General features: G+C 33.9%; 2 protein-coding genes across 6 annotated transcripts in view; one reads left to right on the forward strand and one right to left on the reverse strand.

Moving 5' to 3' along the window:
• The window catches only part of DOCK7 (dedicator of cytokinesis 7), a 208,065-nt gene that overhangs the window by 132,280 nt on the left and 52,683 nt on the right, over positions 1-23,102 (forward strand). For all 5 annotated transcript variants that reach the window (XR_009050226.1, XR_009050227.1, XR_009050228.1 and 2 more), the window contains 8 exons: positions 984-1,073; positions 2,025-2,120; positions 4,637-4,777; positions 4,870-4,983; positions 6,463-6,633; positions 8,615-8,754; positions 14,194-14,363; positions 15,388-15,542. Coding sequence is in view for 2 of the 5 variants with exons in the window: in XM_057717585.1 (XP_057573568.1) it covers positions 984-1,073; positions 2,025-2,120; positions 4,637-4,777; positions 4,870-4,983; positions 6,463-6,633; positions 8,615-8,754; positions 14,194-14,363; positions 15,388-15,542 (1,077 nt within the window). In the remaining 3 variants the exon portion in view is untranslated. The remainder of the gene's footprint in view (positions 1-983; positions 1,074-2,024; positions 2,121-4,636; positions 4,778-4,869; positions 4,984-6,462; positions 6,634-8,614; positions 8,755-14,193; positions 14,364-15,387; positions 15,543-23,102) is intronic.
• Positions 19,704-20,198, reverse strand: LOC130841455 (peptidyl-prolyl cis-trans isomerase A-like). The gene has a single exon (XM_057717616.1). It carries the CDS (start codon positions 20,196-20,198, stop codon positions 19,704-19,706), a length of 495 nt encoding a protein of 164 aa, XP_057573599.1.

The raw sequence follows: 23,102 nt of genomic DNA on the forward strand, positions 1-23,102 counted from the left end.
CCTTTCCTATTTCCTGTCTCCTTCTCCTTCCCTCCTTGTACACCCCATTGATGTTTCAGTGCCTGCTGTTTATGCAATTGATGGCTTTGATAACAATTTCTACTTTTGGGATAGTGCATCTTCAGTAGGAATTTAAAAAATTTTTGTGTGGAAAAAACCTGACAGTTTTCCATTTGCTTTTCGTTTAAAGTGTAGCTATTGTATCATTGTCATTTAGCATTTACTGTCTTGTCATTTTCTTCATAATCACTGACTAGAAATATGGTAATAAGCTGAAATTAAATGTGAACAGTACATAATCCCCATATTGTAAGATTAAGTACCAGAAGCAAAAATCTGTTTTAATCTGTACTGTGTTGCAAAGTATGAAATTTGTTGTAACTTATTTGTACTAGGTTTTGCTTGCTTAAATCTAGTTGCTTGACAGCTAATACTGCATGATTCCTCAAAATATACTTCTCATCTGTGTATTGGCTTTGGAGGAAAATGCTCTCGTCCTTGAAGAAAAAATTTAATTGCAGATTTATTATTATAAATGATTTATATTTAATATAGTACACAGCATACCTGAATCATAATTTTTCACGATGGTGAAGCAGGAAGGAAACCATTCTACACTTTTAATTTTTTTAATTAAATATAAAATTCTTGATTTCTCTTTTTGGTCCAAGACCAGTGAGAAGTATGTTTTTACTTTTTACATTTTCTTACTAGATACATGCATGTGTATAGATCACACAGATAAAAGTTTCATTCTTTGCAGCACTCTGTATTTATATAATTAAAATACTTATCTTTTAAAGATAAAATATATAGAAGCCATTTTGATACTTCTATTGCATTGTCATTAAAGCAACTTGAAATGGTGAAAGTGGGATGAACAATAAAATCGTTCTGCAGAATTGTATGTAATCCTTGAGCTGCAAAGTCATCCATAGCAGACTTTAATGTTATCTCGTCATTCATTCATCTTCACTCCATAGGCTATGGATCGAAGTTGTAATCGTATGTCTTCGCACACAGAGACGTCAAGTTTCTTACAAACATTAACGGGACGCTTACCAACTAAAAAGGTAGATTCATATGAAGATGATCCACGTAGGGGGAAAATAATTCCAACAATTAAGTAGATGTAAGGTTTCTTTACATAACCAGTATGAGATGTTACGATAATTGCACTGTTTTTAAAAATACATTTGAGCAGGCATTGCTCGTCTGATGCCTTGTTGGGCATACCTTTCCATTGCAGACTCTTTTACATTATTATAATGTTTATATCTTTGCAGATGACTGTTTTTAGAGTTTAGTGAATTAAATTTGATCCTCAAATTTTAGTACCAAAAAAATGTATCAACTCAATTCTGTTTCTGTAACTGCTTCTGTTTTGTGTTTTAAATCTCCAGGGAAAGGAAGATGAGTTAGAAAAATTATCACTCTTAGTAAGATCTGTTGATTTGCTTCCCTTATGCACAGTTTTGTTAGTCCTTTTTCATATTAATATACGCTATTTTGGAAATGCTTTGTATGTATATCCATTATAAGGCAGGAAATTTCTGCTATTTTAATAATAAAACTTTAAATACCTGAAAACTTGAAAATTAATGGCTGATATAAAAGTTTAAATTTTTAAAAATATTTCCTAAATTGTACCAGCAAAGTTCATGAATGTATTTGCATATGTTGAAATATGTATGTAAGGCACAAGCCAGAATTTATTTGTAACTATGAGTATTCGGTCTGGTTTCTGTTTGTAGGTACAATTTAGGAGGCTATTTCCCACCTGTCCTTTAAAATTACATTTTACTGCAAGATAACATGTAATTTTTTCAGCTGTTCAACATGCCACTGTCTTACATATATAAATAGCCGTTTCGTTAATGGGTGTCCTCACTGCATCATTGAATGGTTCTCATGCCTTATTTTGCTTATTCTCATTATATCTTCATTTGTAGTTGCATTATTATTTGGTTTGTGTTATCAGCAGACCTGACATTGATAATAACTTTGTATTTACTTCTGGATAGCTTTTTCATGAGGAGCTGGCTTTGCAGTGGGTTGTTTGCAGTGGCAGCGTTCGGGAATCAGCTTTGCAACAAGCCTGGTTCTTTTTTGAGTTAATGGTGAGCAAACCAAACACATTCTTTAATATTGCTTTTCTTATTAAACACTTTTGTGTTAGCTCATTATTTTATCCTGGAAATCTTTTTCTGTTGCCCATCTTCTGGTTTTACATGTGCCTCCAAGACAAAATTACCTTTGCTACATCTCTACATAAACACTGTGGACAATCAGCACAATTTAAATGGCATTATAAAGCTAATTTTAACTATATTTTTAGGGATAATTGGAGAAGCTAGCTATCTTTTTAAAGGAAGCCTGTGATACGTTCTTTCTTAGTCTGAACATGCTAGTGTATAATGGCAGTACTATTGATTTCATACTAGATAGAAAGAGCTTTATAGATACCCACTGCTTTTATGGTTAGAAAGCTCTTGGGGAAATGCCAGTCACAGCAATAAAAAACAACAACGCTTTTTGCTTAATTCAGTAAATGATATTAAAAACAAATAAATGAATTAATATTTTAATAAATATGTATACACATAGCATAAACACATACATACACAAAAGCAGTAATACATTTATTAAGTACATATAATATGGTGACACAGACCTATGGGCTAGGGAATACCAAGGCACAGAGAGATGAAGTAACTTTTTAAAATATACACAGCTTGTAGATAGCCCAGCTGTTATTCAAACTCAGGCATTCTGGCACTAGGGACCTTCGTCTCTAGCTTCTAGAAAGCTGAAATCGTTGAAACTTTTTCTTCAAAAAAATTGTGTAAAATAATAAATAAGAAACAAAGGAGAGCAAAACAGCAACAAAAAAGAGACAGAAAAAGAAAGAAACAATGCCATAGTCATTCTCAGTGTTGAATGTTACTTATATTGAGGATAAGAAGACATTTCTTCTGCAAATTAAAACTACAATGAGGTATCACTTCACATCAGTCAGAATGGCCATCATTAAAAAGCCTACAAATGATAAATGCTGGAAAGGGTGTGGAGAATGGAAATCCTCCTACACTTTTGGTGGGAATGTAAATTGTTGCAGCCACTATCGAGTACAGTAGGGAAATTCCTTAAAAAACTAAAACTAGAATTACTATATGATCCAGCAATACCACTCCCGGGCATATATCCAGAGAAAAATCTAATTTGAAAAGTTAGATGGAAAGATTTAATTTACAATTTACAGTAGCCAGGACATGGAAGCAACCTAAATGTCCATCAACGGATGAATGGCTAAAGAAGATATGGTATATATATATATATACATTGGAGTGCTATTCAGCCATAAAAAAGAATGAAGTAATGCCATTTGCAGCAATATGGATGCACTTAGAGATTATCATACTAAGTGAAGTAAGTCAGAAAGAGAAAGTCAAATATCATGATATCACTTATATGTGGAATCTAAAATATGATACAAATGAACTTATTGACAAAATAGAGAAGACTCACTCATAGAAAACAAAATTATGGTTACCAAAGGGAAAAGGGGTGGGAGAGGGATAAGTTAGGAGTTTGGGATTAGCAGATACAAAGTACTGTATATAAAATAAATAAACAAGGTCCTACTGTATAGCACAGGGAACTATGTTCAGTATCCTGTAACAAACCATAATGGGAAAGAATATGAAAAAGAATATACATATATCTGAATCACTTTGCTGTAACCAGAAATTAACACAACATTGTAAATCAACTATACTTCAGCAAAACATTTAAAAAAAAAAAACATTTCTTCTAGAGATTTGCTGATCTACAAAGAAATAAATCAGGGACCCTATGTAACGATAGTCAGCTCATCTTTTTCCCCTGGAGAATAAACATCAAGTTGTAATTCATGTGCTTTTAATATAAGATCAAAATAGTAATTTGACTTTTTTTTTAATAGTCTTACATATATGTTCAGATTTCTTAAACATAAAATAGTCAAAAGGGTGCAGTTTGACCTGGCTCTGCTATTTATCAACTGCAAAACCTTGTCATTAATTTCCCAGAATTTAAAATTCTTTATTACTGTTAATACATTGTTGTGATAAGAATCTATATCTAAAAGCATTTTGTAAATTGAAATCACTTTAATTTTTACCTAACATTTTATTCTTAACAGCTAGTCGTCAGTATTTAATGTACACCCACCATATGCCATGAGATGCTAGGTGCTAAAGATACTCCATGCAGTCAAAGTTTCTAACTTCTCAAAGCTGACAGCCAGGGGGACATGGAATGGTACAATTGTTGAGTCTTGGAAAGATTTAATTTACAATAATTTTAAAATGAAATTTTTTTTTCTGTGGACATTTCCAGAATTTTTTTCCCATTGATAGCCAGGATAATTTTATGAAGGTGATACAGAGATTGAGTTGTATTGTGTTTGATATTTCTCTAGAGCTTACAAAATATTGTAGGGAACTTTTTCAAAATATTTTAGGAGTTAAAAGTATTTTAGCCATCTATTAAATCACATGCTATGTTGAAAAAAAAATAGCCCTAATGTTTAGAGTCTCTGTAACTGTTAATTACATCCATAAGAAATTAAACTAATGGCTTTTTCTTTTTTCAGGTAAAGAGTATGGTACACCATTTATTCTTTAATGATAAACTTGATGCACCAAGGAAAAGTCGTTTTCCAGAACGTTTCATGGATGACATTGCTGCTCTTGTCAGCACAATTGGCAGTGATATAGTTTCACGGTTTCAGAAGGTAATGATAACTTATTTTTTTAAACTAAATCTGTCTTTCAAGCACACATTAAACTCTCATACTTTTGTTTTTCCTATTATTTTGTTTCCCAGGACATAGAAATGGTTGAGAGACTCAACACAAGCCTTGCATTTTTTCTCAATGATCTGTTGTCTGTTATGGATAGAGGATTTGTCTTTAACCTTATAAAGACCTGCTATAAACAGGTAATGTATAATTAGTAATGAAATAATTTAAACGCTGTGTTTGCTCTTTTAGGGCTGGAGCTAAGAGATTTTCAAGAACACATTTATATAGTGATGTTTTTAAGAAGTGGCATATTTATATTAGTAAGGCAAAAAATAAATACAGTTGTCAGGACACAGAACTATGGTAAGCAGCTGTCAATACAGCTGGCTTTTCCTTGAGTTATGCTGGCCCACTCAAGACTCTTTAATTCCCATTCAGAAGTATACCATCAAGTCAGTAGGCTAAAGGTAAAGCAGCCCCGAAATGCCATGCAAGAGTAGCATTTCTACTGATTGAACCGCGAAACCAACCTTTTCTGTCTTAAGTGATTTTTAAAGCAGCTGCATTTTGCCATATATTCTTCATGATGAAGCCCTAGACATTGTAGAGTTTAGAATCATAGGTAGATGTTTACCCAAGTCTCAAATATCATTTATCTTGCTTTTTCTAAACTAAAAGTATCCTGGAACTTTTCTACAAACAGCTGGTTGTGTTTTAAATTTTTTATCAACTGATTAATGAAACCTGGCTTTTAGAAGACATTAGTTATTTGTCCTTATAGACCATTTGGGTAGTAAGCTATATAATCATCTTAGAATTACCTTTTAAAGGAGCTTTAAAAATATACAGATCTCTGTGTCCCATCCAGCATTATTGAGGAGTTTGAATCCTCATGTTTGGGGTGGGAAGTGTGGGAAACAGTGCTTATAAAGTATTTCCCTGCTGGTCTACAGATTAGTTTTGGGGAACTACTGGTTAAAAGTGCTATATGGCAGTCTAGTACTTAGAATTTTGAAGATCTGTTTTATTGGATGCCATTATTGTATGTTTCTTTTAATAGAGATGTTAAAATTGTGTGTGGGCACTGATCTATTTGCAAGTATTTGCAACACTATGTATTATTTTTACTTTTTCTCTGAAATTTCATGTATTCTCTCAAAACCTGTTCTGTCTTTATTCTTCAAACATTGGCCTCCTACATTTGCCAAACATTAAACTAGACTCTAGGGATGCTAAAACTATTAAAATAAATCAGTTTATATATGTCTCTTTAAGTAGCTAATGGTGTATTTGAGAAAATAGACAGTTATAAATATAGGTTAACACAAGGTGCTGTAAAAAGAATGGATAATTTCTTTTATAAAGTTATTTTGGTGGTATACTTTTTCTTCATAAAGTGTATCTTTGAGAAGTGAAACTATTAATGCCATATTGGAAATATAAGAATGTGGCTTTAAGAATGCACCTTGTCAGTAGATTTATACAGTAAATCTAGTAGTTCCACATATTTATTTTAGCAGTAACTCTGGAAAAAGCTGATACTGTTATTTAAACCACAAACCCCAAAACTGCCCACTGAGTACTCTTCTTTAATTCTTTAATCCATCATTCTGGTGTTGGTATTAAAGAAATGGTGTGTTCAATTGGTGTTTTCTTATTTATACAATGCTTACAAGGTGTCTTCAAAGCTTTATTCATTGCCAACTCCAAGTGTCTTGGTGTCCTTGAGGCTGGATTTTCTGCGAATCATTTGCAGCCATGAGCACTATGTTACCTTAAACTTACCCTGCAGCCTGCTAACCCCACCTGCATCACCATCACCTTCTGTTTCTTCTGCAACATCTCAGGTATGCAAAATATATGAAAAAAATATTTTTAAAGTCCACATTTATGGAAAAAGCATTCTAAATAGTGGAAAAAGTGAAAAGTAACACTTGAATAATAGCTGTGTGATAGGCTCCATACTAAGTGCTTTATAAGTATTAAATGATTAAGCGCTTTGTAAGTATTAATCATTTACTGCTCACAGCAACTCTAGGAGGTAAGTTCTATTATCCCCGTTTTACCGGTGAAAAAACTGAAACACAGAAAAGTCAGAAACTTAACCCAGGGTCACAAAGTAAAAGCTGGCAGAGCTAGGCTTTGAACCATGGGATATGTTGTCTTTATTCTAGGGCCCAAGTTCTAACTACTTTGTTGTATCCTTCTTACCAATTCATGCACAAGGGAATGAATTCAACTACACAAATTCACCTGATGTTTTCACAAGTTGGGTTTTTTTGAGAGACACAGACTGAGTTTGGGGGACAAGGTGTTTATTAGGTGTCAATTCCTGTGAAAGGAAGGGGAATGAAGCATAATTTAGCAGAGGAAGAAGTCAAACTGCAGTGCAGTCCTGGCAAAGCCCTACCTGCCTCTCTTGTATCCAGAGAACCCAAAGGAAACTAGATGGGTGTTTATGGGTTTTCACAGGGTGCCTAGTAGTTGCTCTAAAGATGACAAAGGGTTATCGTAGCCATCATTATGTGTCCTGTCATACAGACTGAAATGAAGGGATTTTGTGATTTTCGTATCAGAGAAGCCTGGATGTTCCCTCCTAGTGAAACATCTTTTTGCTATATAATTCCTAAGGCAAACAAGCTACTTCCTTAGGTTCTTAATGTCTGAAGTCAAAGTTGATCTGAACTCTTTGTAAGTTTATTTTTGAGATATTTAATTCCTGAAAGTAATTCCCTATGCTAGATCAATCTCAGATGCTTGATAAAGATTTTAAACTTTACTTAGAAAGATTAGAAAACATCAGAGAACACCCACAACTTTTTATTTTTCCTTTGCAAAAATACTTAAGGGTCAGCCTATTTCCACATACTTTTACCTGGCTAGGACACACTTCTTCCAATAACGAATGAGGCTAGTCTTTTGCTCTCTTCCCCCATCCTCTGTCAAAGATGTGGCTGCACAGTCAAGGACAAATTAATCATAGGTACAGTTCCTAAAACGTTTAATGAAACACATTTGTTTACATCTGACTCCCTGCTAAACATCTCATTCAGCCAAGAAATTAATAGAATTTCTTCCATTGTCTTTTTCCCTACTTTCTCATCTAACTGCATAATTTTCAGATTCTAATAGATGACAGAGACATCACTCTTTGGGAGGTGGGGGCAAGAATAGTTTTATATACTTACTAGGAAGATGATTTCTCCATAGAGAAAACTGAAGTCTGTTCTTCTAAGAAACCTCACGTGGGTGGTCTTGAATATGAATTAAAGGGTGATGAGGTTGAGGACATTCTTGCCTTAAACTATATCTTGGGATTGCTATTTTGTAGTATTAAAAAACTTTTAAAAACTCAGTGACTGAACAAACAAAAGATGATAATTTTCTATAGATAGTGTTTTCCCTGAAAAACAACTTCATTAGTGTTTGAAATTTCTCTGGAAACCAATAGTCTTGACTATGAATATTTCTCTTGTGTACTCAGCAGTGAGTGCATAATGTATCATATAGATTTAGTTCCTTTTTTCCCTTCAGAGTATGATATTGAAACATTAAGCAGCTAAAAGTATAAAGGAAAAAGCAGATAAAGGAAAAGTTTTAATGTGAGAAAAAGGAAATTGAAAATAATTAAAAATGTTATTTCATCATAGTTTCCTATACCAAAAGTAAGAGCAGATACTCTCTCCAATGTTAATAATAGTAATATAAAAATAAACTTAAAAAGTTTACCTCACTCTCAGATAATGCTCACATCTTTGTTGTAATGCTGTCTGTAGAATGTTTTGTTGCATAGCTATCATAGTTTTGTTCTACCTCACTCCCAAACAGAGTTCTGGCTTCTCCACCAATGTGCAAGACCAGAAGATTGCAAATATGTTTGAATTGTCTGTGCCTTTCCGCCAACAGCATTATTTGGCAGGACTTGTGTTAACAGAGCTGGCTGTCATTTTAGATCCTGATGCTGAAGGGTGAGTAGACCCATTTTTGCCATGCAGAATATCAATTTGATTTTGGACAGTGAGACATAAGTATCCCATTTAACTTCCTGGGAACCAAAAGAATACTCTTTACCACTCTTCTACTTCTCTGTTCACTAAGTTCCATACTCATGTTATTTCTGTGTTTCATCAGTTTTAAGAAAGACATTTTTTGTCATCTCTGAATTTGATGTTTGTCTCGAAATCAACATTGTATCATGGTTTAGTTGGTGGCATTTTTTTCCTTCTTAGTAGTACATAAAATATTTGTGCATATTAGTGGATGGGCTTTTAGATTTGTTGATATACCGCAGGCACATTTCAGTTAAGGAAGGTAGACTAGTCTGTTTGATTCCTTGTGAGGAAAATTTATCATTTGCCATCATACTATGTAGCATGTACTTCAAAATTTGCTCTATAAACAAATATACTTAGGTTTTAAAAAGTTCCAAAATTGTGTACACTTTTAAAGAATTTTTGGAAATTGAATAGTAAGAAGAGTATATTGTCTGGGGATTTGAATTTATAGAAATAGCTTTTCTGTGAATGTGTTGTGATCTAAGATCGCTATAGGGTATTTCTATCTTAATAGCTATTTTCAAAAATCTGTATGACTGTAACACATTTGGGTGATAATTGCTTTTTTTTCCCCAACTTTTCTCATAATAGTATCATTGGGAGTTTGTAATGCAGTTTATCCTGAAGTAAGTGCTCCAGAGAAAAAAAGGAGATGCTTTTGAGCAGGTTTTGTAAGAATCCTATGATGTGTTTATTGAATGAATGAAAGAGGAGGCTTGTAAAGTTCTTAGCACTGGGGACATAGTTAATGCTTAATAAATTGTCAAAGGCTAAATCGTCTGCAAATAAAAGGCATGAGTTTTTTCATAACAGCAACTTCTCATGTTAGGAATATATTTTTAAGAAGCAGTTTTTCACACTGTGCTGAAAGGTCCTTAATGCGTTTCCATATAGGATGGGGTTGGGGTATAGACGTTGGAGCATGGAGAGGACAGTAACTCCGATTGTCCCACCCCTGCTTTGCCACCACTCTTATATTTTGCATTGGTAAATGAATATAATGTCATTTGGGGGGAGAAAAGGATCCATTGTTGGAAAAAAGTCACTCTGAAAACAACTTTTACACATTCTGCCTTTCTTTAATAACTGTTATGTCTCAGTTTTATATTACCAGTATTTTTACTTGATATATCAGGATAATTTTGGTTACCAGAAACAGAAAACCTTTCTTCATACTGGCTTTATTAAAGGAAGGATATTTATTTTTCTATAATTGGAAGAAAGATAAGCTTTTTAGCATACTATAATCATCTCAATGATGTTATCAGGGTTCTGTTTCTTTATATATCTTACTTCTACTCGTGTGCCTCTCATGACTGTAAGATACTTGCTCTGGCAGTTCAGATTAAATTCTTACTTGTTCACGTCCAGCAGAGGAGAGAGGGAAAAAACGCTCTTTCTAAGCATCCAATGCACATCTTTCCTTTGGACTGATTTGGCTCACTTGCCGGTTTTGTACTATTACAGTCACCAGAGCAATGCCACCTTCCTGGCTGCATTAGATCACTTCTACTCACATGTGGTGCTTAGATTGGTTTTGGTTCATGGGTGGTTTGTTACAAAGCAAAAGATAAGGACCTCATTCCTAAATGTAAATCAACTATTACTAAAAAAGTGTTTAGTTCATATGATTTTTTTTTTCTTTGTAGACCTCCTCAATTAAGGAAGCAATTAGTTGATTAACATTTATCTCTTCTCACACTGGTAATGAAACAGCTTGCTGACTGCCTGCTTTAAGTAGTAGGGCTAGTCTGATTGGATCTATTTCAGAAACTGGGGGAATGGAGTCAGCTTCCCCTGAGTCACAGGTGCAGGAATGTATATCTGAAAATTTTTGCATTCTGTTAGGAAGGAAGACAGGGGAAGGAGATGTTGTGTAAATGTTCAGCAGTGTCTGATAAAGAATAGGGAATTCTCAGAGTCAACTATTTTTGTGATGATGTTTCTTTCTCACGTGAAGGTTCAATTCTATTAAAATAGATACATTTCTGTGGATTGGTATAGGACTTATGAAAGACTTCTTTACTGCTTTTTTACCTCTTCACGCTAGTCTTCAAAGTTGGTCCTTTGACACTTGGAAAGATTTTCTGTAAAGTCCAAAAGCAATGATAACTGTGTTCACTACTACTTTGTCTACTGAGTTAAAAAAAAAAGATAACTGGAAGAGCTTTAAATAGTAATATACAGGATTATAAGCTTTTACTGTTCCTTGTTTCCTCCTTTTTTCACTCTTTCCTTCACCCAGTCCCTTAGCACTGTCTCCAGAATATATCCCAGGTTCAGCTACTTCTCTCCATCTTTACTGCTACTCCCCTAATCATGCTTCCACTCTTCCCTCCCTAAAATCCCTTTTCGACACAGCAGCCTAAGTGGTCTTTTAGAAATGAAAATTAAATTATATCACTTCCTTGCTTAAAAACTCTTCAATGTGTTTAATAGCGCACACTTTTAACTTTTAAAATAGTTAAAAGTGTGTGCTTTTAAAGTAACATTTAAAATAAAATCCATACTTAATAATGTACCTCAGAGCCCTATGTATCTAGCTCTTGTCTACACTGCCTCTCTCTTCCCTCCTTACATACTCCAATCTAGCCATCCTGGCCTGCCTTCTGTTTCTCTAATGAGCCCAACCCAGTCCCACTTTAGGGCCTTTGCACTTGGATTTTTCTCTGCCTGAAGCAATGCTGAAATTGTCCTGAGATCTCCACATAGGCATTTCCTGCTTGTGATTCTTCAGGTCTCCACTCAAACAGTATCTTCTCAATGAAACTGTCATTGGCCATCCACTCTGAATTATAGTTGTGTTGCCCTTGCCACAATTATTCTTAACCATATAAGCCTGTTTTATTTTCTACAAGGCACTTACCTGAAATTTGCTTGTTTGTTCATTATCTGTCCCCTCTTGAACTCATGAAAGCAGGCACTTTCTTTCTTATTCGCTGCTGTATTCCCACTGCCTTAGAATTGTGTCTGGCACAGAGTGGACACTTGGTAAGTAAATGTTAATTCAGTGAATGAATGATTGACTATGAGAGACTCACCTCTAAATTTTACATTCTTTTTATATTTACATAGATAAAATACAGTATACATTATCTTAAACCCTTAGGAATGTTTTTCTTTTTACTACTGCTTGCTGAGTAACCAAAAAGAATTCCTTGAGTAGCAATAATATGTTCTAATACTGACCAAAGATTTGCTCTCTAGAAATTTTTATTGTAGTTAGAAAGTTACAACTTTGAAACACTATACTATGGTTAAACACAAATTTCCTGGTACAGACCTAGTTCTAAAAAAGATTAGCACATTTATTATAGCATTTATAACACTGAATTATTATTTTTGTGTCTGTGTTTTTCTCTTGCTAAAGCAAGCCTCTTTAAGAACAGGGACAGTGTCTTATCTCCAACATCTAGCATAGAATATGACAGGTCGTGTGTGTGTGTGTGTGTGTGTGTGTGTGTGTGTGTGTAATGGCTGAATGTGACTGAGTAATGTAGACATATGAAAAGGCTCCTGAAGACGAGTGGGCAGAGTTTAGTAGAGAGGTTGAAGCCTGGGGCTGGTAGCTGCTGAGAGTTGTTAAATATATACCCAGGTTCAGGAATCATCACTGGTAATACAAGTTGAAAAGAAGAACATGAAAAGCAAATAACCAAAATTCAAGACTTGGGAAGAATGATACAAAATATGAGGAATGATGGGAACTATTTGGAGAAAACACTGAGAAGAAAACATAAAATATGACAGAACGTCAAAAAAAGAGCTAGGAAATGAAATCTGAGATATGTCCATTAGATGGAGTTCTTGACAGTATTTAAAAATATACTTTCTGAATAAAAATCTGGATGGAAGGAGAATCTCCAGGTAGAGTTTATATATAGCTATGTAAAATGGTAGATAAGATCAAGAGCCCTGGAGGAAGAATACCTGGTTCCAAATCATAGCTTTTAAACCTGCTATGTGATCTTAAAAGAGAAAAGCTAATATTTACTGAAGAAGGTAGTGTGTGAGACACTTTGCGAATAAGCATGTTACACAAATTATGTAACTTAATTCTCACAGCCACTTTTATGAGGTAGGTTATTACCTTCATACATAGATAGGGAAACAGAGGTTAAGTATCTTTGAAAAATCATTTAGCTATTAAATGATGAAACTGGTACAGTACCATGTGGTAAGCCCTCAAAAACTTTTAGTTTCAAAGGAAGAGAGTAGACATTAGGAAGTAAATGGAAAAAAAAAAAAACACTTGATGTAGACTGCATATTCAGGAAGTTTATTACTAGAGAAATCATATAATAGTTTATTACTAAGAGAAATACTATATATAAGCCAGAGCAAATTAGTTTCAAATGAACATGTATTCTCAAGATAGGAAAGAAAGGAAGAACTTAGTGAGGAGTGACATTGAAGCTGTTGAAGAAAGATAGGATTCACTGAACATATGGGGAAACTACTATCTGAGAGAAGGTACAACTTTTTCTGAGATGAAAGGAAAGATGATTTGGTAGCTATAAAGATGGAGATATGTTAAAAGACCTAGCCAGAGCAAATTCGGAATAGCTTTTCTTTCCTAAAAGAAAGAAGTTGGAGGTAAGGTCTTCTATTGAGATTGATGGTGAAAGGCTTAAAGGAAAGAGAATGAGATCTGAAACAGTTGCCAGGTACAGCATTAAGGGCAGTTGAAGTTGGATGAATTTTTCATTAGAATGGTTTGCATAGTCAAAGCAGCTTCAATCTAAGAAGAGAAGCCAAAAATTGTGAAGATGAGAGTGATCCTTACTAGTGTATTAGCCCAGTTGAAACTCAGAATTGGGAGTCTGTGAAGTTATTAGGGCCCAAATGAATAAGGAAGTTCGGTTTAAATAGAGATGTCAAAGGCAACCCCAGCTGTAACCTATTAAGTAAAGGATTTTTCTTTTAGAAAAAGGAAATAAAAGTTTATTTTGGGTAAATATGAAAGGATTTAATTTGATGAAGTAAAATCTACAGCTACGTGAAATTTACTGTTTTTGCTTTAAAATTAACTAGTCTTAAGTTATTTAATATTAAAATATACTAAGGAGTTAATGAAAAAATATTCAGATTTACTCCTAAGTGAATTTATATCGTATTTCCTTTTCCCTCAATTCTTATTTTGTACAGTGAGACCTTCATTAATTAATTTATTTTTTTGGGCATTCATTAATTTTAAAATGAGAAGTGTTTTATAGAAATACATGCAAATATGTGGCAAAGTTAAGAAGTTGAACAAATTGGTTCAGTGCCATGGCTTAATGTTTGCTCTAAAGATATTAACTAATCTCTGTGACCTTACTGCAGCTGCTTCTTCATCTTCTTTTTAAATAGACTATTTGGATTGCATAAGAAAGTCATCAATATGGTACACAATTTACTGTCCAGTCACGACTCAGACCCACGGTACTCTGACCCCCAGATAAAGGCTCGGGTGGCTATGTTGTATCTACCTCTGATTGGCATTATCATGGAAACTGTTCCTCAGCTGTATGATTTTACAGGTACTTAGTATATTTAAGACAAACTAAAGGCAAATCTCAGTGTTTAAAAGTATTAGAAAATATCTCAAAGATGATATTATTTTAGGAAAAGAAATACAAAGAAACTTACTGACATAGGTACACTGTAAATACTTAACATTTCTGAAAAACTTTTGACTGTGAGAAAATTCACTGCAAGGTTTCTGTATTTCTTCTTTCGCATTTTTAAATAATGATTTTATAGCATTTCTATACCTACCTATAGGAAATAGGGGGTTTTTTGGTGTGAGTGTATACTGTTCATCTGAAAAAAAATATGAGAAAACTTGCCAGATGTCTTCGACCCTCGGTCTCAATTTTATTCATATACATAAAATTGAAATTAATATTCACCCACGTAACAAGAATGATGTTTATTGCTAATACGGGTAACAATTTGAAGTTATGTTACTTTTAAAAAACTGGAATCCGCAAAGTTTTATTCCTCTGGCTTTCCATTTTTAGAGTTTACTTAAATTCCTTCATTTGCCTTAAAGAAAACACGGTAGGTTGCATTTGAACTAGCAGTTAACCTGATAAAGTACTTCCAGTTCAATTAAAAAAATTTGCTGGTATCTAATATGTATTATCAGTAGGTGTTGGTAATACAAAGATAGCCAACTCCTTCCCTCTGAGGGACTGATAGTTGAATAGTTTCCCCAGTATTTCGATCACTAGTGTGGGTTCCCTTATCTGAAGGCAGAAATTTATATATTTTTTTTTCCCTCCTTGAAATTTATATTATTATTAGTATATATTATATCTTCTTTTACTAGCAAGTTAAAGTTCTCTACAAAGCTATAAATATTACTATAGGAATGAGTTAATGTTTAAAATATTTAAATTATTTTTTAAAAGAAGTAGATGTAATGATAAGCAGTATATGTTAGTAGGTGTTTCTTTTAAAGAGTAAAGGAGAATAAGAAAGGGAATTGCATGTCCAAAGCTGTTAATTAAGTTAAACAGAAGTTTTCTTTATTTATTTTTGGATGATTTTTTTCCCCAGAAACTCACAATCAACGAGGAAGACCGATCTGTATAGCCGCCGATGATTATGAGAGTGAGAGCGGAAGCATGATAAGCCAGACGGTTGCCATGGCAATTGCAGGAACATCAGTTCCTCAACTAACAAGGCCCGGCAGTTTCCTCCTCACATCAACGGTAAAAACAACCCTCCTACAGAAGTTTTATCTGGAAAGACAAATATTTACAAGGATATAATACCCTTTAATAACTGAGATTATTATTTTTTTTAAGCTCTTTATTGGAATAATTTGCTTTACACTCTTGTACCAGTTTTTGCAGTACACCAAAGTGAATCAGCTGCACGCATACACATATCTCCATATCCCCTCCCTCCCAGGACTCCCTCCCCACCTCCCTGTCCTAGCCCTCTAAGGCATCACCCATCATCAAGTTGATCTCCCTTTGTTATACAGCAACTTCCCACCAGCTATCTGTTTTACAGTTGGTAGTATAAATATGTCTATGCTACTCTCTCACTTCATCCCACTTTCCCCTTCGCCCCCCACCCCAGCCCCGTGTCCTCAAGTCCATTCTCTACATCTGTATCTCCACTCTTGCCTTGTCACCAGATTCATCAGTACCATTTCTTCAGATTCCATATATATGAGTTAGCATACAATATTTGTTTTTCTCTTTCTGGCTTACTTCGCTCTGTATGACAGACTCTAGGTCTATCCACCTCATTACATATAGTTCAATTTCATTCCTTTTTATGGCTGAGTAATATTCCATTGTATATATGTGCCACATCTTCTTTATCCATTCATCTGTTGATGGGCATTTAGGTTGTTTCCATGTCCTGACTATTGTAAATAGTGCTGCAATGAACATTATGGTACATGTTTCTTTTTCGATTATGGTTTTCTCTGGGTATATGCCCAGTAGTGGGATTACTAGGTCATATGGCAATAACTGATATTATTGTATTAGCTGATGCAAAAGTACTTTGAGTTTTATTTTGTGGAAACATTAAGGTTTTGAGAATATTACCTATCTTGTACTGTTTTTTAGTTATTAGTTACCTCAGTCTTTATGGTATAAAGTTCTATATTCTGTCATTCAGAATTTTGAAAGTTGCCCTACTTTCAATATATAGCCTGTTTTCTCATTTTCAAAATTCATTTTGTTCTTCGTCAGCCCTAAGAAATATTCTCAGTTGTTTAACGGTTGAGAATATTTACTTTTAATCTATGAAGATTTATATTGTTTTATATTAAATAAATTGATATTTTTTAGCCCTGTCATTTTCCCCTCTTAAAGAGGGAAGAACATGGAGGCAGGGAGGAAACAAATATTGCTGGTAGAGCAACATTGATCAGCTTCTAAAAGTTTTAAATGACTTTCTTTCAGAAAACTGCAATCATATTTATGGAAGCTGGCCTACTTGACAAATTTTTTAAAGATTTATTGAGATAATTTATGTATCAAAAGCTTCACCCATTTTAAGTGTACAATTTCATGGTTTTTAGTATCTTTACAGAGTTATGTAGCCATCACCACAATCTAATTTTAGAGCATTTCCATCACCTTAAGAAGAACTCTGAGACCTATTAGCAGTCACTCTCTGTTTCCCCATAGCCCTAACCCCGGGCAGCAACTAACCTACTTTCTGTCTGTATAGATTGCCTATTCTGGACATTTCATATAAATGGAATTATACACTGTGATCTTTTATGTCTGGCTTCTTTCATTAAACATGATGTTTTTGAGGTTCATTCATCTTGTGACATGTATCAGTACTTTTTTTTAAATTGCCAAGTAGTATTCCTTTATATTGATGGACCAGACTTTTATCCATTTATCAGTTGATGAATAGTTGAATCATTTCCACTTTTTGGCTGTTGGGAATAATGCTGCTATGAACATTTGTGTACATGTCTTTGTGTCCACATATGTTTTCATTTCTTTTAGGTAGATAGCCAGGAATGGATTTGGTGGGTCATATTGTATCTCTGTCTTTAACATATTGAGAAACTTCTAAATTCTTTCAAAGTGGCTGTTCCATTTTATTTTTTTTATTGTTTTTTTATTTTTATATTTTTTTCGCTGCATTGGGTCTTGCCCTTTCTCTTGTTGTGGTGAGTGGGGGCTACCCTTCGTTGCTGTGCACAGGCTTTCTCTAGCTGTGGTGAATGGAGGCTACTCTTCATTGTGGTGGCTTCTTTTGTTGCGGAGCATGGGCTTTAGGCACACAGGCTTCAGTAGTTGCAGCACATGGGCTCAGTAGTTGTGGCTTGTGGGCTCTAGAGCACAGGCTCCGTAGTTGTGGTGCATGGGCTTAGGTGCTCCGCGGCATGTGGGATCTTCCTGGACAAGGGATCGAACCTATGTCCCCTGCATTGTCAGACGGATTCTTAACCACTGCACCACCAGGGACGTCCCAGTGGCTCCATTTTAAATTCTTACCAATGATGAATAAAAGTTCCTGTTTCCCTAAATCCTCACCAACACTTTTTATTATCTCTTTTTTATGGTATAGATTTCACACCTTAGTGTGTATGAAGTGATATCTCATTATGGTTTTGATTTGCATTTCCCTAATGTCTGCTGATACTGAGAGTATCTTTTCATTTGCTTATTGGCACATCTTTTTGTATGTCTTATTTAGAGAAAAAGACATTCAAATCCTTTAATGACTTAAAGTTGTGTTATTCATCTTCTTGTTATTGAGTTGAAAGAATTTTTTATATATTGTGGATATAAATTCCTTATCAGATATGTGATTTGCAGATATTTTCTCCTGTGAATTATTTTTTCACTTTCTTGATGTCATTTGAAGTACAAAAGTTTTTAATTTTGATGAATTCCAGTTTATCAATTTTTTCTTTTACTTGCTTTTGCTATTCTATATACAAAATAATGTATAAAGTATATGTATAGTTAAAATATAATAATAGGAGAAACAGCGGTGTACCTGCCACTCAGCTTCAGGAATAGAACATTGCAATTTCCATGGAAGTTCCCAGTTTGCCCTCAATTCAGTTCCTTTCTCCCCTCAAAATGACACTATTCTCAATGTTATTGGCCTTGCTTTTCATTTTTTAAAACCTTGCTTATGTGAAATATACCACACATGAAAAAGGACATGAAACATAAATGTAAATGTTCACAAAAGATTTTAAAATGAATACCTTTGTAACCACCATTCAGAACAAAATATAGAACATTGGCTGCCTTCCAGAAATACTTAGCCTACTCTTTCTCACCGCAGCTATCCACCAAGCCACCCACTGTCCTAACTAATGAAGTGATTGCTTAATTTTTTAATACTTTTACCATCTAAGTTTGCATCCCTAAATACTATAGCTTAATTTCACATTACATCTTTAATATTCTTCCATGTTGTAAAGTATAGCTATAATTCACTGATTTTTCATTTTAGTTTGATACTCCATTGTCTGACTATAGATCAATTTATTTACTCATTCTATTGATAGATGCATAAGTGGTTTCTGATCTTTGGTTATTACAGATAGCAATCCTATAGATTCTTTTATGTTTCCTGTATACATGTATACACTTTTATTTAGGGTATTTCTTAGGAGTGGAATTTGCTGGGTCATATATATGTAGCTTCCTCTATACTAGATATGCCATGGTGTTTTACAAAAGGTTTGTTTTAATTTATATTTGCACCTGCAGTATGATAGTTTCCATTCGTTCATATGTTCGTTCATCTGCACGGAGAATATTCAAATATTAAAATTTTTGTCAATTTGGTAATACATTGTTAAATCTCATTTTAGCATTCTTTTCCCTGATGGTCTTATGAGGGTGTGCACTTTTTCATATAAATGGCTATTGGATTTTTTCTTTTGAAGTATCTAGAGTGTTTTTTGCCCCTGTCCATTGGATTGTCAGCCTTTGTTTATAATTTATAGTAGTTTATATGTCTGGATCAAGCCCATTGTCAATTATAAGTGGTTCAAAGGTATCTCTCTTTTTTTGTGACTTGCTTTTTCATATACTTAATTGTGAATTTGGTGGTTAGAATGTCTTATTTTAAAATAAGATTGTATTGAATCTATCAGTGTTTTGGGAAAATTAATGTTTTTACACCGTTGCATCCCCAAATCCTTTTTTTGTTGTTGTTGTTTAGTTTTTATTTCATGATCGTAAACTTAACTTTTCAATTCAGCTAAACTTGGAGGGGAATAAGGAAAATATGGAACCCAAAGAACTACAGTGAGAGCACAAAGATTATAGGATATTTTGAGCAGATGGGGGTGACGGGGTGCTCTCCTGAGCTGCAGGAGGAGTGGTCTGGTGGTTAAGATAAAACAGAAGTCATATTTATTAGATTTGTCCACAGTCAGTAATGGTGATCTTCTTGCTGGTCTTGCCATTCCTGGACCCAAAGCGCTTCATGGCTTCCACAATATTCATGCCCTCTTTCACCTTGCCAAAGACCACACGCTTGCCATCCAACCACTCAGTCTTGGCAGTGCAGATGAGAAACTGGGAACCGTTTGTGTTGGGGCCAGCATTTGCCATGGACAAGATGCCAGGACCCATATGCTTCAGGAGGAAATTCTCATCATCAAATTTCTCCCCATAGATGAACTTGCCACCAGTGCCATTATGGCATGTGAAGTCACCATCCTGGCACATAAATCCCAGAATTATTTTCTGAAAGCAGGAACCTTTATACCCAAAGCCTTTCTCCCCAGTCCTCAGAGCACGAAAGTTTTCTGCTGTCTTTGGAACTTTGTCTGCAAACAGCTCAAAGGAGACACTGCCCAAGGGCTCGCCATCCACGGCGAAGTCGAAGAACATGGTCGGGTTGACCATGGCTAGGCTGTGCGTGAGGTTCTGAGGTGGCAGCGTTTGCAAGGCAGCACAAATCCTTGAATATGTTAGATCTCCCCACTATTTAGGCCTTCTTTAATATCTATACATAGATAAACTTTTACAGCTTTCACCAGAGGCCCAGAATGTCTTTTCTAGGTGTCTTGTTGGTCCTTGATATTTAAAAAATATTTTAGTAATATTATATAATATGATAATATATAATACATATAAATTATATATATAAAATTTGTATTTAATATTATATTCTTATAGTCTCATAAATGTCATCTTTGTCAAACTTGTTTTCTAATTGTTGATAGCTTTTTTTCTTTATTTTTTGGCCGTGCCGCGGGGCTTATGGGATCTCAGTTCTCTGACCAGGGATTGAACCTGGGCCACGTCAGTGAAAGTGCCGAGTCCTAACCAGTAGACTACAAGGCAACGCCCTAATTGTTGATTGCTTTTATGTGGAATAGAATTGATTTTGACCAATAATGTTTATTTCCAGCAGAATTGCCAGACTAATAACATAGGTATAGTTTTTTTTTCTATGTACACAATCATATCATCTGGCAGTTTTGTTGTTTTGTTTCTTCCTTTCTGTTTTTTTTTCATAACTTATTTACTGGCTAGAACCTTGAGTACAGTGTTAAATAGAAGTAGTGATAGTTGGCATCATTAAAGGGAAAACTTGCAACATTTCATTCTTAAACACAGGTGCTAAAGGTTTTGGTTTGGGGATTAGGGGTATTTTTTAGATACCCTCTATTATATTATGGAAGTCGCCTTCTGTTCCTAGTTTGCTAAGTTTTAATTTTGTAATTATGAATAGTTGTTGAATTTTATCATGCCTTTTTGCCCCATTGTTTTTTAATCTTTTACTGTGACCCCTTTAAATTGATTTTCTAGTGTTAAATCTACCTTGAATTCCTGAATTAAACTCAACTTTTTCATGATTGTATATCAATAGATTTCGTTTGCTGTAAGATTGTCTAAGATTGTGTATCTGTGTTAGTAAGATTTTTTTTCTTTCTCATGGTGTTCTATTCAGATTTTGGAATCTGGGGTAGTTTAGCCAATTAAAATGAGCTAGGGAATTTCCCCTTTTATTCTGTTCCCTGCACGTACTTGTTTAGAATTGATATTATTTCTTCCTGGAATATTTGGAGAACTTGTGAGTGAATCCATCTGTACCTGCAGTTTTCTCTTTTGAAAGTTTTAAAATTACTTATATAATTACTTTAAAGATTATAAGACTGTTCAGGTTTTCTATTTCTTTTTACACTGATTTTTGTAAATTTTATTCTAGTAGAAATTTATTCAAATTTCTTGGCATACAAGGTTGTTTCAAATATCTTCTATGATCTTTTTAATGTCTATAATATCTATAGTAGATGTAAACATTTTCATTTCTGTGACTGCCTTTTCATACCTTTTGTCTTAAATCAGTCTCAGCAGAAATTTGTATATTTCTTTAGTCTGTATAAAGAACTAATTTGGGGTCAGTGTTGATCCTCACTTTTGAATGTTTATCTTTACCGTCTTCTTCTTTCTTTGGGTTTATATTGATGTCCTTTTTTTTAACTTCTTGACATGGATGCTTAACTCACTAATTTTTATCCTTTCTTCTCTGATCCATATTTTAATCATAAACATTTTCCTTTAATTATTGTTTTAGTTATATACCACAATGTATAGGTAACATTTTCATTATTCATCAAAATATATCTAAAGTTCATTATGGTTTCTTTTTTAGACTTTTGAACTATTAAGTTGTTCTTGTTTTAGAATTTCCAATCATATGAAAATTTCTAGCAGTCCTTTTGTTTCTGATTTGGCCTTATTGAATGATCAGAGAACTTACCCCATATAATTCGTTTGTTGTACTTATGGCAGTTTGTTTTATGGTCTGGTACGTGGTCATTTTTTGCAGATATCTCACATATTTGAAAATAATGCATATTCTTCATTTGTTAGTTATGTGTTCTGTATTTATCCATTACGTGTATTACATAAAATTTGTTAATCCTATTGTTTAAATCTTCTTTCTCTTTACTGAATTCTGTTCACTTTTTCTGATATCCCACTACAATTGTGGTGTTATAATTTCTTCTTGTCATTTTGTCAGATTTTGTTTTATTTCCTTTGAGGCCTTACTATGAAATATCTAATAATTTAAAATTGTTATGTTTTTGGTGGATTATACCTTTTGTCAACATGAGCTGTAATACTTATTTTTTATTTGCCTTGAAGTCAATTTTGTATAATATTGGTATAGCTATGATGTTTCTTTTGCTTAGTATGTGTGTGTGTGTGTGTGTGTGTGTGTGTGTGTGTGTATGGCATGAGTTTTGCTATCCTTTTACTTTCAGGGTTTTTTCTCATGTTTTAAATATTTGAAACTTATGGTTAAATGTGTCTTTTGTAAACAGCATGTGGTTAGAGTTTTTTATATTTTTAAAATCTGGTCTATTCATCTTTGTCTTTCATTAGAGTTTTAAAATCCATTTACATTTAGTACAATTAAATTAATGTACTTAACATTTTAATTTTACTTCATGTTTTCCCACCCTATTATGTATTTCTTTTTGTCTCATTTATTATCTTCTTTTGGATCATTTTTTTCTCATTCTGTTTTTTCCTCATTCTGCTTTTTCCTCTCTACTGGTTTGGAAGTTATACATCGTGTTTCTATCCTTTTTGTGATTGTATTACAAAGAAGAGTATGCTTCCTTAAATTTCAGTCTCATATTAATCATTACCTTTACTTTCACATTGGTTAACTGAAGGATCTTAGAACAGGTTGGCTTTATTTACCTTTCTCTCTACTTAAATGCTATTTTTCGTTTTATGTATTAAACCTCACAAGACACCATCATTATTGTTATTTTTTTATGGCTGTAT

This window comes from Hippopotamus amphibius, chromosome 1, assembly GCF_030028045.1.
Source record: "Hippopotamus amphibius kiboko isolate mHipAmp2 chromosome 1, mHipAmp2.hap2, whole genome shotgun sequence".
NCBI lineage: Eukaryota > Metazoa > Chordata > Mammalia > Artiodactyla > Hippopotamidae > Hippopotamus > Hippopotamus amphibius.